The following is a 14,343-nucleotide window of genomic DNA, read 5'->3' as shown; positions in this document are numbered from 1 at the left end:
CGCCGTCTCTCAAATAAATAAAATCTTTAAAAAGAAAATAAGAAAATGCTTAAAACTACACAAGTCTTTCTTTCTTTCTTTCTTTTTTTTTTTTTTGAGTAGGCTCCACACCCAGCATGGAGCCCACTGTGGGGCTTGAACTCAGGCATGAGATCAAGACCTGAGCTGAAGTCAAGAGTCATATGCTTAACCAATTGAGCCACCCAGGCACCACAAGTTTCTGTTTTCTATTCTACTTCTAGGAACATTTCCTAATGAAGTAGTAGGAGATATGGAAAAAAATTTATGGGTGAGGAGAGAAAGGGATGAATAGATGGAGCACAGGGGTTTTTTAGGGCAGTAAAAATACTCTGCATGATACTGTAATGATGGATCCATGTCATTATACACTTATCCAAACTCACAGAATGTATGACATCAAGGATGAATCCCAATGCAAACCATGGACTTTGGGTGATTACGATGTGTCAACTGTAACAAATGTACCACTGGGGAGTGATGTTGACAACAGGAGAAGCTGTGCATGTATGGGGAGCGGGAAACATTCAGGACATCTCTGTACCTTCCTCTCAATTTTTCTATGAATCTAAAACTGCTCTAAAAAATTAGTTTCTTAGAAAAAGAATTTAAAGATAGCACAATACACATTAATTTTAACAGCAAAATTTGGGAACAACCTAGACATTTAACAACAGGTAACAGGCTAAGCTAATTATTAATTATGGTACAGAATGAATCATTAGGGGATGCGGATACTGTAAGTCATTTTTTTAAAAAAGCAAACGACATAGGGAAATGTAGATGATATAATGTTATATGAAAAAATACACAAACTCAAAACTATATATGCAGTATGGTTCCTCTTAAAAAAAAAAAAAAAAGGACAGATATATACATACATAGACAGACAGAACCTAAGAATAAGCCATCAAAATACACCAAATGTTAACCATTGGTGATCCCAGAATAGAGGGCCTACGAACAATTTCTACTTTGATTATATACTTTATAATTTTCAAATATGTCAAAATAAACATGTATAGGTTATACAATGAAAATAAAGTTTAAAAATATATATACCACATGTAGTGGGTTTAACACTGACCCCTCAAAAGATAACCCCCAAAATCTGTGAATGTGAACTTATTTGGTAAAAGGACACCATTAAGGATCATAAATGAAATCATCTGAGATTTAGGGTAGGTCCCAAATCCAATGACACGTATCATTATAAGAGACAAAATGGGAAAAAACAAAGGCGGAGTCTATGTGAAAACAGAGGAAGAGATCGGAATGATTTGTCTATTAAGCCAAGCACTGGTGGCAACAACCAGAAGCTAGGAGAGAAGTATGAAATAGACTCCCTTCAGAATCTCTGGAAAGAACCAACCCTACCAACACCTTGATTTTAGACTTCTGGTCTCCAGAACTATGAGAAAATAAGTTCTATTGTGTTAAGCCACCAGGTTTGTGGCAATTTGTTACAATAATATAGAAAACTAATATACCATGTAAAAATACAAAGTCATATTTAACAAATACCAGAACACACATCAACAGTTTTTGCTTCTTTTGAAGTGAATTACACCTATAAATAAATAAAGGTGTATATTTGTGTATCGATGTGTGTGTATAGATACAGGTATGCATGTGTACTCCATTTTAATTTTCCTAAAGCAGACATTCTACACATAAGAATCATGGCCATGGCCCAAAGATACCATGTAAGGTCTTTTACAAATATTCTTCATCTCTAGAACTTTATGTTTTCATAAAGTGAGACTGCTGCAGCAAAGATGACCAATGTTTCCCAAAATATCTCAGCACATCTTTGATACTCACTAATGCCTTTCTCTTTGGGAGCAATCTTCTCCATGTCTTTTAACTGAAACACATCTTTCTGTTTAAAAGAGATTGAAAAAAAAAAAAAGAGATAAAAATATGTATTTATTTCCTACTATATATTTATATTTACCATAATTATATTAACAAAACATTGTACTATAAAAGCTGTGCCTAGTAACTGCAACAGAATCAAGTATTTTAGAGCTAGAAGAAATTGCAATTATCCTGTTCAATATCTTCAACACAATTTAAAAGGGACAGATTTTGCACAAATATGCAAGTCTTTAAAGTAAATGGAGAGCAGAATGTAAAGAACATCTTCTCAATGAAGTATAAAAACTACTTATAATGAATTATTTAACATGAGATAATTACCTTCTCTTGGACGCTTTAAGAAAACAGTGATTTGCTTAGCATATATCATATATCACAGATTTAGCAGTTCTAACTAAAAGCAAAACAGACAACTGTCAAGATTTGTTTATATTTAAGGTTTCCTGGAAGAGCTATACCTAAACAATAGGAAAATTATATAATTTTGACTATCAATTATTCACCTATACAGTCAGCATGTTCATGATATGCAAAACAAAATATGGGAATATAAACATGTAGAATATTTAATCTTGCTTGTAGTTGGAAAAAAAAATCTACGTAGAACATTCCTTTATTCTTGTACTAAGCCTTGGTTGAAGTGGTAAAATGAGTTTGGATAATAAAAATGAAAAGACTCAAGCATTCAATAATTGTAACAGAATTATTGTGATTGTTTTAATGGACATCTAGGATCTATTTCTTCTAACTTCAATAGGTTGGAAGGTAACTCCGGGATCCCTGGGTGACACAGTGGTTTGGCGCCTGCCTTTGGCCCAGGGCATGATCCTGGAAACCCGGGATCGAATCCCACGTCGGGCTCCCGGTGCATGGAGCCTGCTTCTCCCTCTACCTATGTCTTTGCCTCTCTCTCTCTCTCTCTCTCTGTGACTATCATAAATAAATAAATAAATAAATAAAAATTAAAAAAAAGAAGGTAACTTCAATAGGATAGAAACTAGACTTCAGCTCTTCCCCCGAGTGGCCTGAGGTGACCTCCGGAGATGGTTCGCTACTCGCTGGACCCAGAAAACCCTACAAAATCATGCAAGTCGAGAGGTTCAAATCTTCGTGTTCACTTTAAGAACACACGTGAAACTGCCCAGGCCATCAAGGGTATGCATATTCGAAAAGCCACCAAGTATCTGAAAGATGTCACTTTGCAGAAGCAGTGTGTGCCATTCCGTCGCTACAATGGTGGAGTTGGTAGGTGTGCGCAGGCCAAACAGTGGGGCTGGACACAGGGTCGGTGGCCCAAGAAGAGTGCTGAATTTTTACTGCACATGCTTAAAAATGCAGAGAGTAATGCTGAACTTAAGGGTTTAGATGTAGATTCTCTGGTCATTGAGCACATCCAGGTGAATAAAGCCCCCAAGGTGCGACGTAGAACCTACAGGGCTCATGGCCGGATTAATCCATACATGAGCTCTCCCTGCCACATTGAGATGATTCTTACTGAAAAAGAGCAGATTGTTCCTAAACCAGAAGAGGAGGTTGCACAGAAGAAAAAGATATCCCAGAAGAAACTGAAGAAACAAAAACTTATGGCCCGGGAGTAAATTCTGCATAGAATAAATGCAAATAAAAAAAAAAAAAAAAGAAACTAAACTTCATAAAAATTTAAAATTTCTGTTCATGCAAGGGCACTATTAAGAAACTGAAAAGACAAATAGTGACTAGAATATTCACAAAACACAATTTCTGACAAAAGACTGGTATCCAGCATGTATAAAGAACTTCTTTAAAGGGTATACCCTCTTCCCTCCCCCCTCCAAAAAAAATGAACACCTAGATAAAGGAGTGGACAGATGAATATATATGTGATAAAGTAAGCAGAGTAAAATGTTAACGTAGAATATAGATGTTAGGCATATAGGTATTTACCGCAAAATTCTTTCATCTTTCATAATAAAATATTGGGAGAAGTAACTTCATCTCACTAAAGATTTAGTAAATTAAGGAAAATACTGTCATTGGTCTTAAAGTATAAAATCAATTTTTGCATGTCTATAAATAAACCGTTTAAAGATAATATTTTAGGGTCTCAGAAAATATGCAATAAATTACTGCCTTCAGGCGTCCAATACATTTCTAAAAATCAATTAATCAAATCTATCTGCAACCATTTTAGATTCCCTGGAAAAAGAATATGAAGTCACTGAGACATATGCCTATATGTGGTCATCAAGGAAGAGCTCTGGACATATTGGCTGCCCCCATGGCATTTCTGTGTAAATAAGAGGGCTTGCAAAGTACTAGCTTCAGAACTAAAATGTGGTCACTTAAGTGAACAGAGAATATGGTCTCAAGGAAATATTAGTTCTCCATAGTATTAAATAGAAGTAATAAAGGAGAGATGAATATAATGGCTCTAAACCTTTATACACACACACACACACACACACACACATATTTTTACACATATAACACATATAAACATACAAATTTTTATGTTTTTTAAAACTTATGTCTATAAATAAATAAAATCACATGTAAGATCACATGAAAGGCATATAGTTATAAAGCTAGACAACTTGTAATTAAGTACTTATGACCTGAACATTGTAACAATTTACATGGATTATCTTATTTAGCCCTCATACCAACACTGTCAGCTAGGTGCAATTATTACTATCCTTTTTAATAGGCAAGGAAACTGAGACATAGGTCCAATACTTGCTTAAGGTCACAAAGTTATTTGGTAAAACAGATTTCAGGTGCAAGTGCTCTCATTGAATTATATTGCTCTCATGCTACTAAGTTTTTCTATTACATTAGCAACTTCAAATATACATACATTTGTATAATATTTGTACGTACATATAAACATACACGAGTGAATATATAGGAATATATGAACTAAAATCAATCAATACAATCAATTTCTAGCTTTACATAAAAACTCAGTGACTACTGAACTTCTGGAAGCTACTACCACTCATCAATATGATGTTATTCATTGATAGCAGGGTTGAAAAATTTTCAATCTGAAACAGCCAATTTTGATACTTGAGTAAATTAACAATATTATAAATGACAAAATCATTTCCCCCACCACTCACCTCAGCTTTCCACTGCCTAGTAAGAATTAAATCTACTTTTCTTGCTGAGACCATAGGAAAAATATTTAAACTCAGTAGAAGAGTCATAATCCCCACATATAAACTTTATCAATTTATCTTCCTAATCATCATCATTCTTTTTAAAAGATTTTATTTATTTATTTATTAATTTATGAGAAGGAGTGCTAGAGCAGGGGGAGGGGCAGAGGCAGAGGCAGAGAGAGAAGTGAGCTTGCAAGTAGACTCTGAGCTGAGTGTGGAGCCCAACTTGGGGCTCGATCTCACAACCCTGACATCATGACCTGACCTGAAATCAAGAGTCAGACACTTTACCAGCTGAGCCACCCAGGTGTCCCTTCCTAATCATCATTATTAAAATAATACTCTGCTTTGAATTGCCAATGACTTTTGGTAAGTCATTACAGGCAGATAACATCAGTAAGATTAAACTTAGAGGGCAGTTTTTAAAACAAAGGTTCCCCAGAATGTTTTGCTTGTTTTACTGAGAATCTGCATTATCAAAATGAAAATGTCAAGTATTATCATTAACTATCTTATTAATTTCATATCTATTTTGCCATTTTCTCCCAACTTCTTCACATTTGTATACAACCAAAGTAGCTAGTAGGTTGGGGCCAGACTAGACTTTGAAGGTCTTGTCAAGTTTTAGGCTAAGACACAGGAAGTTAGTGTTTTTTGTAGGCCTAAGATTTGGACTTAAACATGGAAGAAAAAAAAAATGCTACTGTATAGCAACATGGTAAGCAAAGTAGCCTTTAGAGCCTGGTGCTTGGGTTTGAATCCTGGTTCCATCAGTTAGGACCTAAAACTTCAAACATATTTCCTATTGGTGGCAGGCACAAATATCTGGAATAAATTAAGGTGGCCTATGTACCATGATACAGTGTTAGACCACAGACAGATTTATAAATGTAAAGAGGCGGTACTCAGCACTCTCTAAAATCAGACAATCTTCCCTGGATTTGAATGCTAGTACAAACTGCTTTTATTTTTGATATCTAGAGCTGGTATATTAAGCTGTGTATCAGATGTCCTCATCTGTAGAATGACGATCATAACAGTATTGATCTCATACAGTTAAAAAGGATGGAATCAGGGCAGCCCCAGTGGCGCAGCGGTTTGGCGCCGCCTGCAGCCCAGGATGTGATCCTGGAGACCCAGGATCAAGTCCCACGTCGGGCTCTCTGCATGGAGCCTGCTTCTCCCTCTGTCTGTGTCTCTGCCTCTCTCTCTCTCCCTCCCTCTCTCTCTCTGGGTCGTTCATGAATAAGTAAATAAAATCTTAAAAAAAAAAAAAAAAAAAAAGGATGGAATCAGATAACCTACACTGGGATGCCTGGGTGGCTCAGCAGTTGAACATCTGCCTTTGGCTCAGGGCCTGATCCCAGGGTCCCGGGATCCAGTCCCATGTCAGGCTCCCTGCATGGAGCCTGCTTCTCCCTCTGCCTGTGTCTCTGCCTCTCTATGTATCTCATGAATAAATAAATAAAATCTTAAAAAAAAAAAAAAAACCACAAAAACCAAAAAAAGCAGATAACCTACACCAAGTGATCAGAACAATGCTGGCACCTAGGAAGCACTCAGTAGATGTCAACTATTAGCATTATTATTTCCAGGTAGAAAGAGGACACAATCAAATATATGCTTCAGAAAGATCATTCTGGACAGAAGTGAACATTGGGGTAGGGTTCTTTCTTACTCCACAGCTTCACAGAAACAAAAAATGTTTGCAGAATTTTATCTATTCTTCAAGAAATTGATGGGCATTGATATCTAATGAAAAAAGTACAGTTAAACACTGAATGACATACACTTAAGGAGAAAATGACATAAAATACTAAAAATCTTAGAGAAAACAACTCACCGTCTCAAAAAATATTTCCATCATACGGGCTCTCTTCTCCTCTGCGCTCAGTCCTTTTTTCTTTGACTACAGCACAAAAGTAAAAACAGTAAACACTGTGTTAAAAAAAAAAGACCTTGCATTTAAAAACAATTTGGTCTGAAACATCATCTGAAATGTTACGGTCTTGTCTGCCAATGGGTTTGATAACTCTCAGAGCCAGACCTAAAGACTCATTTTAACTACTATATGCCAAGCCTTGTGGCTGGTGGTACCAGTGTAGTAATAAGAACTGTGGTTGAGACAGAGCCTGGCAGTTAATAGAAATTCAGTATTTATGAAATGATCCAATGATAAGTCACTATATTTACCTTCAAGAGACTTACAACCTCTCAAAGAAAATAGACACCACTAATAAATGATGAAGAGGTCATTGCACAAATTGCTACCAAGGACACAATGAATTCCACCACAGGGAAGGTTGAGGGCTATCTAGGAAGGGTAGAGATGAAAAGGATTTTGGCAAGTTGAGAAATGGTGACAAGGTGTCCTTCGAACACACAGGCACGATGTTATGAAAGTACACGGAATGCTCCAGAAAAACAAGCACTCAGGGATGATTACTGTGTGGTACATGTAGAGGGAGGGGCATGTAAGGTGAGAAAGGTCATCTGGAGCCAGATCACAGGAGGCTGATTGTCCAGTCCAAGAGAATGTATGTTATTCTAGACAATGAGAAGCTACTGAGTAATTTCTAAAACAGGAGAGTGACAAGATTAGTTATGTTTTAGTAAGACGACATTTAGTAGCATTTTGCAGGGTAGGTTGGAGGAAGGAAAAACCTATCCAAGTCGAAAACAGAGGCCTACTGCAGGTAACTATTATTCTATAACTACAGTTTAGCCAACTAAAAATACAATAATTAATATATAACTACAATCTGTTGATTGTAAATTTTACACTATATTGTATTTAGAATATATAAAGCTAAAATCCAACTTTTTTTAAAAAAGGCCAAATTCCCTCAACCTGAAGATTCACAGAAAATAACAAAAGAGAGAACTATCATCTCTAATAAGAGAATTCCACACTAATATTTTTTAAGTGACGTGCTCAAAAGTCACACAGGGTTATGAGACAACATAAGCTGCTTAGTAATAACTTTGAAACACTTTGTACCACATAAAAAAGGAGACACAGAAAACAAACACTGAGCCTGTTCAACCAATACTCCCCTGGAAAATGAAAGCCTTCAATAGATGGGGAAAGGGATTTGACAATGCCATTCTGAATACACACACCAGAGTGCACGAGTCTTTATTCTATTTGTACAGCCTAGAAACCCACTCACTCATTTTCACAGCAATAAAATTATCAGATGGTTCCTTGATGAGTTGTTCTGGTAAAATAGGGATATTTCTCTTTTTCCTCTGTCTGCTGCTCGCAAACACTGAAGCTCCCGCAGGGTTCTTTATTGATCCCCTCATCTCCTCACACCTTTTCTTTGATCTCTTCTGCTTTTATGGTTTTAACATTTAAGCTGAATCCTCAAATCTTTACATCAGCCTCTGAAGAATGATCCTGAGCTTCAATTTCATGCATCTACCTGCCTGCTGGACAGACTTCAAACTCAGAGGGTTAAAACTGAACTCTTCTTCTCCTACATCTACTCCCCAAACCTGCTGTTCTAGATCTGGAGCTCAGATACCATCTTTTTAGCCACGCCAGAGGCCTGGCACTCATCCCATGTTCCTTCACCTCTTACTCCACACCAGAGCAATCACCAAGTTTTGCCAATTTTAGTGCTTAACTTTCTCAAATCCACCCTGTCTGCTCCATCCCTACAAACCCTACCTCAGTTCAGGCCTTCATTATGTGTTCTGTTTCCTGCAACATACCTGCAAGCCCTCTGGCCACACTTGGTCTCACCTCTAAGTTCACATTCCACATGGCCAAGAAGCAAATCTACCCATGCCTCTCCTTTGCTTAAAGCCTTCAGTGGCTCCGAACCATCCAGAAGTAGCCAATCACTCCACCTGATAGACGAGGCCCTTAATCACCTGACCCCAATCTACCTCCCACAAATACCACTCCCCACCTCAAATTTTACCATAATTCGGAGAGTTAACTTGAGCTATAATACAAAAACTAGACAGTCCCTGACTATGGTTCGACTTTTTCAACTTTATGATGGCGCGAAGGTGATACACAATCAGTAGAAACCATACATAGAATTTTGAATTTGAATCTTTTCCCCAGGCTAGCAATGGTCAACTGCCAAGGGACCATGAAGTAAACAATCGATAGTTACAACCATCCTGTACCTACACCTCCATTCTGTTACTTGCCTTCAGTACCGTCCTCAGTAGGTTACAGGAGATATCCAATACTTTATTATAAAGCAGGCTTTGTCTTAGATGCTTTCGCCCAGCTACAGGCTATATGTCTAAGTGTTCTGATCATGTTTAAAGTTGGCTAGGCTAAGCTATGATTCTGTAGGTTAGGTGTTTTAAATGCATTTTTGACTTAATTATATTTTCAACTCACAAAGGGTTTATCACAGTGTAACTCTATTGTAAGAAGAAGATCTGTACTTGTAATTCTCCACTCCCAGCATGCTCTTTCCCATTTGTGTCTTTAAAAAACTATTCTATCTGGGCAGCCCCGGTGGCGCAGCGGTTTAGCGCCGCCTGCAGCCCAGGGCGTGATCTGGAGACCCTGGATCGAGTCCCACGTCAGGCTCTCTTCATGGAGCCTGCTTCTCCCTCTGCCTGTGTCTCTGCCTCTCTCTCTCTGCATCTCTATGAATAAATAAATAAAATCTTAAAAAAAAATAAAATAAAAAACTATTCTATCTAAAACACCTGCTCCTCTTGCAAATTCAAAAACTTCTAAAGTCTCCTAAGGCCTAGTGTAAGCATTCTGTAAAAGAGCTTCCCTGAGCTCACAGGACAGCCTGAGCATCATCCCATGTGTTCCTAGAACACACCTTCATTAAATCAATTCATATACTTGTCAAGAACACACCTTCATTAAATCAATTCGTATACTTGTCTTTCTTAGCTGGCTGAAAACTTCAGAACGTGCACTGTGCTGGCCTTCCAAGAGCTTGGTGCTGGGTTATAGCAGACACAAAGGCCAGCCCTTGACTCCAAGGCCATGTCTCTAAAGCCCCAAGCCTAAAATGTGAGACTGTTTAGGTTCCCAAACCCCACAACACTCACTGCACTCCCATAAATATGACACAGGGTAAACTAAAAATAAAAGAATTCTGTGATAACCATTTACTGACTTTCTGAGAGAAATCACACAAATCTCAGTCCGAGAAACCATATAGACCTACTCACTAAACGCGGAGTCGAGAGCCAGCATTCAATATTGCTTTAATTAGCCTCCCTTCACACTGGCCTCAGCAGTATGAGAATAAACCAAGCATGAAATTCACACCTAGTTAAGAAGGCTCTTTTGGCTCATTTCTCTAGTCCAGTGGGTTTCAAACTGCTATTAGAATCATCTCAGAAAGAAAAAAAAAAACAAAAAAGAATCATCTCAGGAGCTTTTTAAAAATACTGATGCCAAGGCGTATGCCATCTGAACTCTATCAGGATCTCTGAGACCAGACCTGGGCCTAGGCAGGCATGTTTTTAAAAGCCTCTTAAGGTGCTTTAACCAGCCCCAGGATTGAGAACACTCCTCTTCTCACCCCAGAATCTAGAGGTGGGTCAGGGGCACTGAGATCCCTTTAGGACTTCAGTCTGTAGCCTTGTCAGTGGAGAGAAGATTCAAAGCTTTAGGAAAGGTTCCTAATGTTTTGGTATTATAAAACAGCTCCTTGGAAAGATTCATGGACTCCCTAAGAATCTGCCATCCAGAAACAATGAGGAGAGCCTAGTATCCTGGAGGCACACAGTTTTAGGAAAGCTCTTATCACTCAGTTCAGTAGCTATGAAAATCACTCAAGAAATATGGCTGGATCATCCCTTTACATTGTTTTCAGGCCAATTTATTCATCGGTCTCTTTCATGACTAGAAATAGTTTTCGTTATTAACCACAGGACAGTATCGCAGCCAGAATTAAAATAACTAATGTAAAACTATGCCACGCTAATTCATATTTAGGAATTTCTCCAAAAAAATCAACATGGGCTCATTTAATACTTAATATTAAAGAAAATCTGCTGACCACATAAGTCAGAGATGCATTCAAATTAGTAAGGAGAGTCAAGACCTGAGGACAACCAAGCTTCCCTGCTGACCAACATACAGCTGTCCCCACTTTTCACAAGAACTACACAATAGTACCTGTTTTCATTAATCAAAAGAAATCCTAAGAGCATTTTCACTTGCATGAAAAAAGGCAAAAAGCAAAAATAGCACTCAGTGTTTGTTTTAGGAATGGCTGTGCCACAATCCTTCCCTGGAAACCATATCCAGCATCTCAAGCATAAGCCACCATAGCTTTGAACTGTGTTGGTAAGCATCTGTGCTGGATCTTAATTTACTTCGTGCATCTGTTAGCAAGATGTGTCCTAAGGTATCTGAGAAGCCTGAGGAAAAAAAAAATGTTTTAATTGAAAAAAAAAAAAAAGCGGCTTATGAGACGTTATTTTAGGGGTCTAGGAATGCTCAAAATCTTTTCCCATATAAATTAATAACTGTTTCTTCACCTCATGCCATTTTAGATTACAGAAGACTTCACAGAAACACTACCTTCAAAGAATAGGGGAAACCTGTATTTGAAGTCACTTAAGAAACTATCCATCTAAGGAACGTGCCCCGAATAATTAGGAGTTACGAAATTCCTGGGATCCCTGGGTGGCGCAGCGGTTTGGCGCCTGCCTTTGGCCCAGGGCAGGATCCTGGAGACCAAGGATCGAGTCCCACGTCAGGCTCCCGGTGCATGGAGCCTGCTTCTCCCTCTGCCTGTGTCTCTGCCCTCTCTCTCTCTCTGTGTGACTATCATAAATAAATAAAAATTAAAAAAAAAAAGGAGTCCTGTTTGGCAATTGTAAGAACATTTTGAAAAATTAAAAGTAGGGATCCCTGGGTGGTGCAACGGTTTGGCGCCTGCCTTTGGCCCATGGCGCGATCCTGGAGACCCGGGATCGAATCCCACATCGGGCTCCCGGTGCATGGAGCCTGCTTCTCCCTCTGCCTGTGTCTCTGCCTCTCTCTCTCTGTGACTATCATAAATAAATAATTAAAAATTAAAAAAAAAAAGAAAAATAAAGTCTGACTTTAAAAAAAAAAAAAATTAAAAGTAGTTGATACCCGTTGCCCCCAGAAGTGGCAGGGGTACACTGCAGTTCCTCCAATTCCAAAAATATGCCTGGATTTACGACTTTATTCACCAAGCCTGATCGAATCAAAACAAACAACTATCGATTCACAATCAGGAAAGAGAACAGGGCAGGCCCAGTGGCTCAGCGGTGCCGCCTTCAGCCCAGGGCGTGATCCTGGAGACCCAGGGTCGAGTCCCACGTGGGGCTCCCTGCATGGGGCCTGCTTCTCCCTCTGCCTGTGTCTCTCATGAATAAATAAATAAAATCTTAAAAGAAAAAAAAAAAAGGAAAGAGAACAAAAATCTGTTTTTGATCAACGTAATACTAAACTCACTTCTTGAGCATCCATTAAAAAAAATAGGCTGGATCTCAAAAGAGTTTTATTCTGACTTATTTCATGATCAGAGGCTGAGCGTCTGCAAGCAGTTAGCAGCACATTGCCATTTAGTATTAGAAGAGGATTCGTACGGGGAGAGGAGGCGCAAGGGCAAAACCCGGCGGTGGTGCCGCGGCTCTCCGGGGCCGCCGCTTCAGGCCGCGAACCGCGCGAGCACGCGCCCCCGCCCCGGCCCCCGCCCCGGCCCTCGGCGCGCCCCGGTTGGGTTTCGGAGCCGGCGTCGCGCCCAGGTGGCCGCGTTGTTAGCTCAACCACAAAGACGCCGTTATCAGTCGTGAGCGCATCTGGACACGGATCTTCAAAGAAGTCACCGTGCAGCCTCGGTCCTTGGCCAGCGAAATAACGGCCACTTCACTAAATTAAGATATTAAAATCTTTGATCCATTTAATTAGGTGTTGATCCTCTGCCAACTGAAGCAGAAAGAAAAAAAAAAAAAAAAAGACATGAAACTGAAGGTTCCTGAAAATGACCCGAGGAGCCGGAGGCCGTCACGTTCACAAGGGCACAGGGTGGCCTGGAGCGCGGCGCGGCCCGGAGGTCGGGGCAGGTCACGCGGCGGCGCGGCCCTCAGCGGCCCCCGCGGCCCTCAGCGGCCCCCGCCCCCCTGGCGTGCAGGGCTCGGGGCCATTCGCGGGCGGGCCCCGCGGGTTCGCGGAGTCCCCGTCTATCCCGGGCCCCCGGCGGCCGCGCGCGGGGCACACGCGGCCCGGCCCCGAGGGGCTCGGCTGCGCCCTGGGCCGCGGGGGACGGGGGGCCTCCCCGGGAGCCAGGCCCCCGGAGGGCCGAGGGCGCCCGCCGCCGGGGCCGGAGCCGGGGCCGGAGCCGGAGCCGGAGCCGGAGCGGGCCTCAGCGCTTACCATGGCGCGGGCGGCGGGTCCTCCGGCGGCCGGGCCTGCGCGCGGGGCGGGGCGGGGCGGGTTTGACTTTGGCGCCTACAGCGCCGAGGGGCGGGGCGGGGCGGGGCGGCGGCGGCCTCTGCCTGGGCGGTGCGCGGCGACCCCTGGCGGCCGAGCGGGGAGGCCGGCGGGAGGGGCGGGGCCTGCGGGAAGCGCCGAGGCCTGGGGCCTGGGGTTCTGCTGCTTCGGCCTCCTCGCCCCCGGCGTGCAATGGGACTCCTTTTTTTATTAAAGATTTTATTTATCTATTCATGAGAGACAGAGAGACACAGGCAGAGACACAAGCAGGCTCCATGCAGGGAGCCTGATGCGGGACTCGATCCCGGGTCTCCAGGACTGTGCCCTGGGCCGAAGGCAGATGCTTAACGGCTGAGCCATCCAGGGATCCCCATGGGACGCCTTTTTCTCTATCATCTATCTATCTATCTATCTATCTATCTATCTATCTATCTATCTATCTATCCTACCTACCTATCAATCAATCAATCATCTTTTTTTTTTAAAGATTTATTTATTTGTGATAAACACACAGAGAGAGAGGGAGAAGCAGGCTCCATGCCGGGAGCCCGATGCGGAACTCGATCCCGGGACTCCAGGATCGCGCCCAGGGCCAAAGGCAGGCGCCAAACCGCTGAGCCACCCAGGGATCCCCTCAATCATCCACTTTTTAAAAAAATATCTTATTTATTCATGAGAAAGAGACAGAAGCAGGCTCCATGCAGGGAGCCCAATGCAGGACTCCATCCCCAGGATCATGCCCTGGGCCAAAGGCAGATGCCTTTAGCCCGCCCTTTCTTCGTGCTGCAAAAACCGGGCCTAGATGTAGCTCGGGAGCAGAGGCCTAGGCAGCTCGCTGTTAAGTTGGGGGGGGGGGGCGCCTAGGGCGCGATCCTGCTTCTCCTT

General features: G+C 41.5%; 2 protein-coding genes across 6 annotated transcripts in view; one reads left to right on the top strand and one right to left on the bottom strand.

Moving 5' to 3' along the window:
* MND1 (meiotic nuclear divisions 1) overlaps window positions 1-13,449 on the bottom strand; it is a 63,252-nt gene extending 49,803 nt beyond the window's left edge. For 4 of the 5 annotated variants that reach the window (XM_038559061.1, XM_038559063.1, XM_038559060.1 and 1 more), the window contains exons 1-3: window positions 13,402-13,449; window positions 6,886-6,951; window positions 1,843-1,900 (exon numbers count right to left, since the gene is read on the bottom strand). In XM_038559061.1, coding sequence (XP_038414989.1) covers window positions 1,843-1,900; window positions 6,886-6,951; window positions 13,402-13,404 — 127 coding nt within the window. In that variant the 5' untranslated portion in view covers window positions 13,405-13,449. Of the gene's footprint in view, window positions 1-1,842; window positions 1,901-6,885; window positions 6,952-11,166; window positions 11,340-13,401 lie in introns of those variants that run through there. The other variant, XM_038559062.1, reaches the window with a different exon arrangement.
* Window positions 2,905-3,526, top strand: LOC106559787 (60S ribosomal protein L17). The gene has a single exon (XM_038559065.1). The coding sequence runs from the start codon at window positions 2,943-2,945 to the stop codon at window positions 3,495-3,497; it is 555 nt and encodes a 184-aa protein (XP_038414993.1). The 5' UTR covers window positions 2,905-2,942; the 3' UTR covers window positions 3,498-3,526.
* Window positions 13,450-14,343: the final 894 nt, after the last annotated feature.

This window comes from Canis lupus, chromosome 15 (assembly GCF_011100685.1).
Source record: "Canis lupus familiaris isolate Mischka breed German Shepherd chromosome 15, alternate assembly UU_Cfam_GSD_1.0, whole genome shotgun sequence".
NCBI classification, from domain to species: domain Eukaryota; kingdom Metazoa; phylum Chordata; class Mammalia; order Carnivora; family Canidae; genus Canis; species Canis lupus.
Note: the sequence above shows the minus strand (reverse complement) of the source record. Positions and strands in the feature narration are given on the sequence as shown.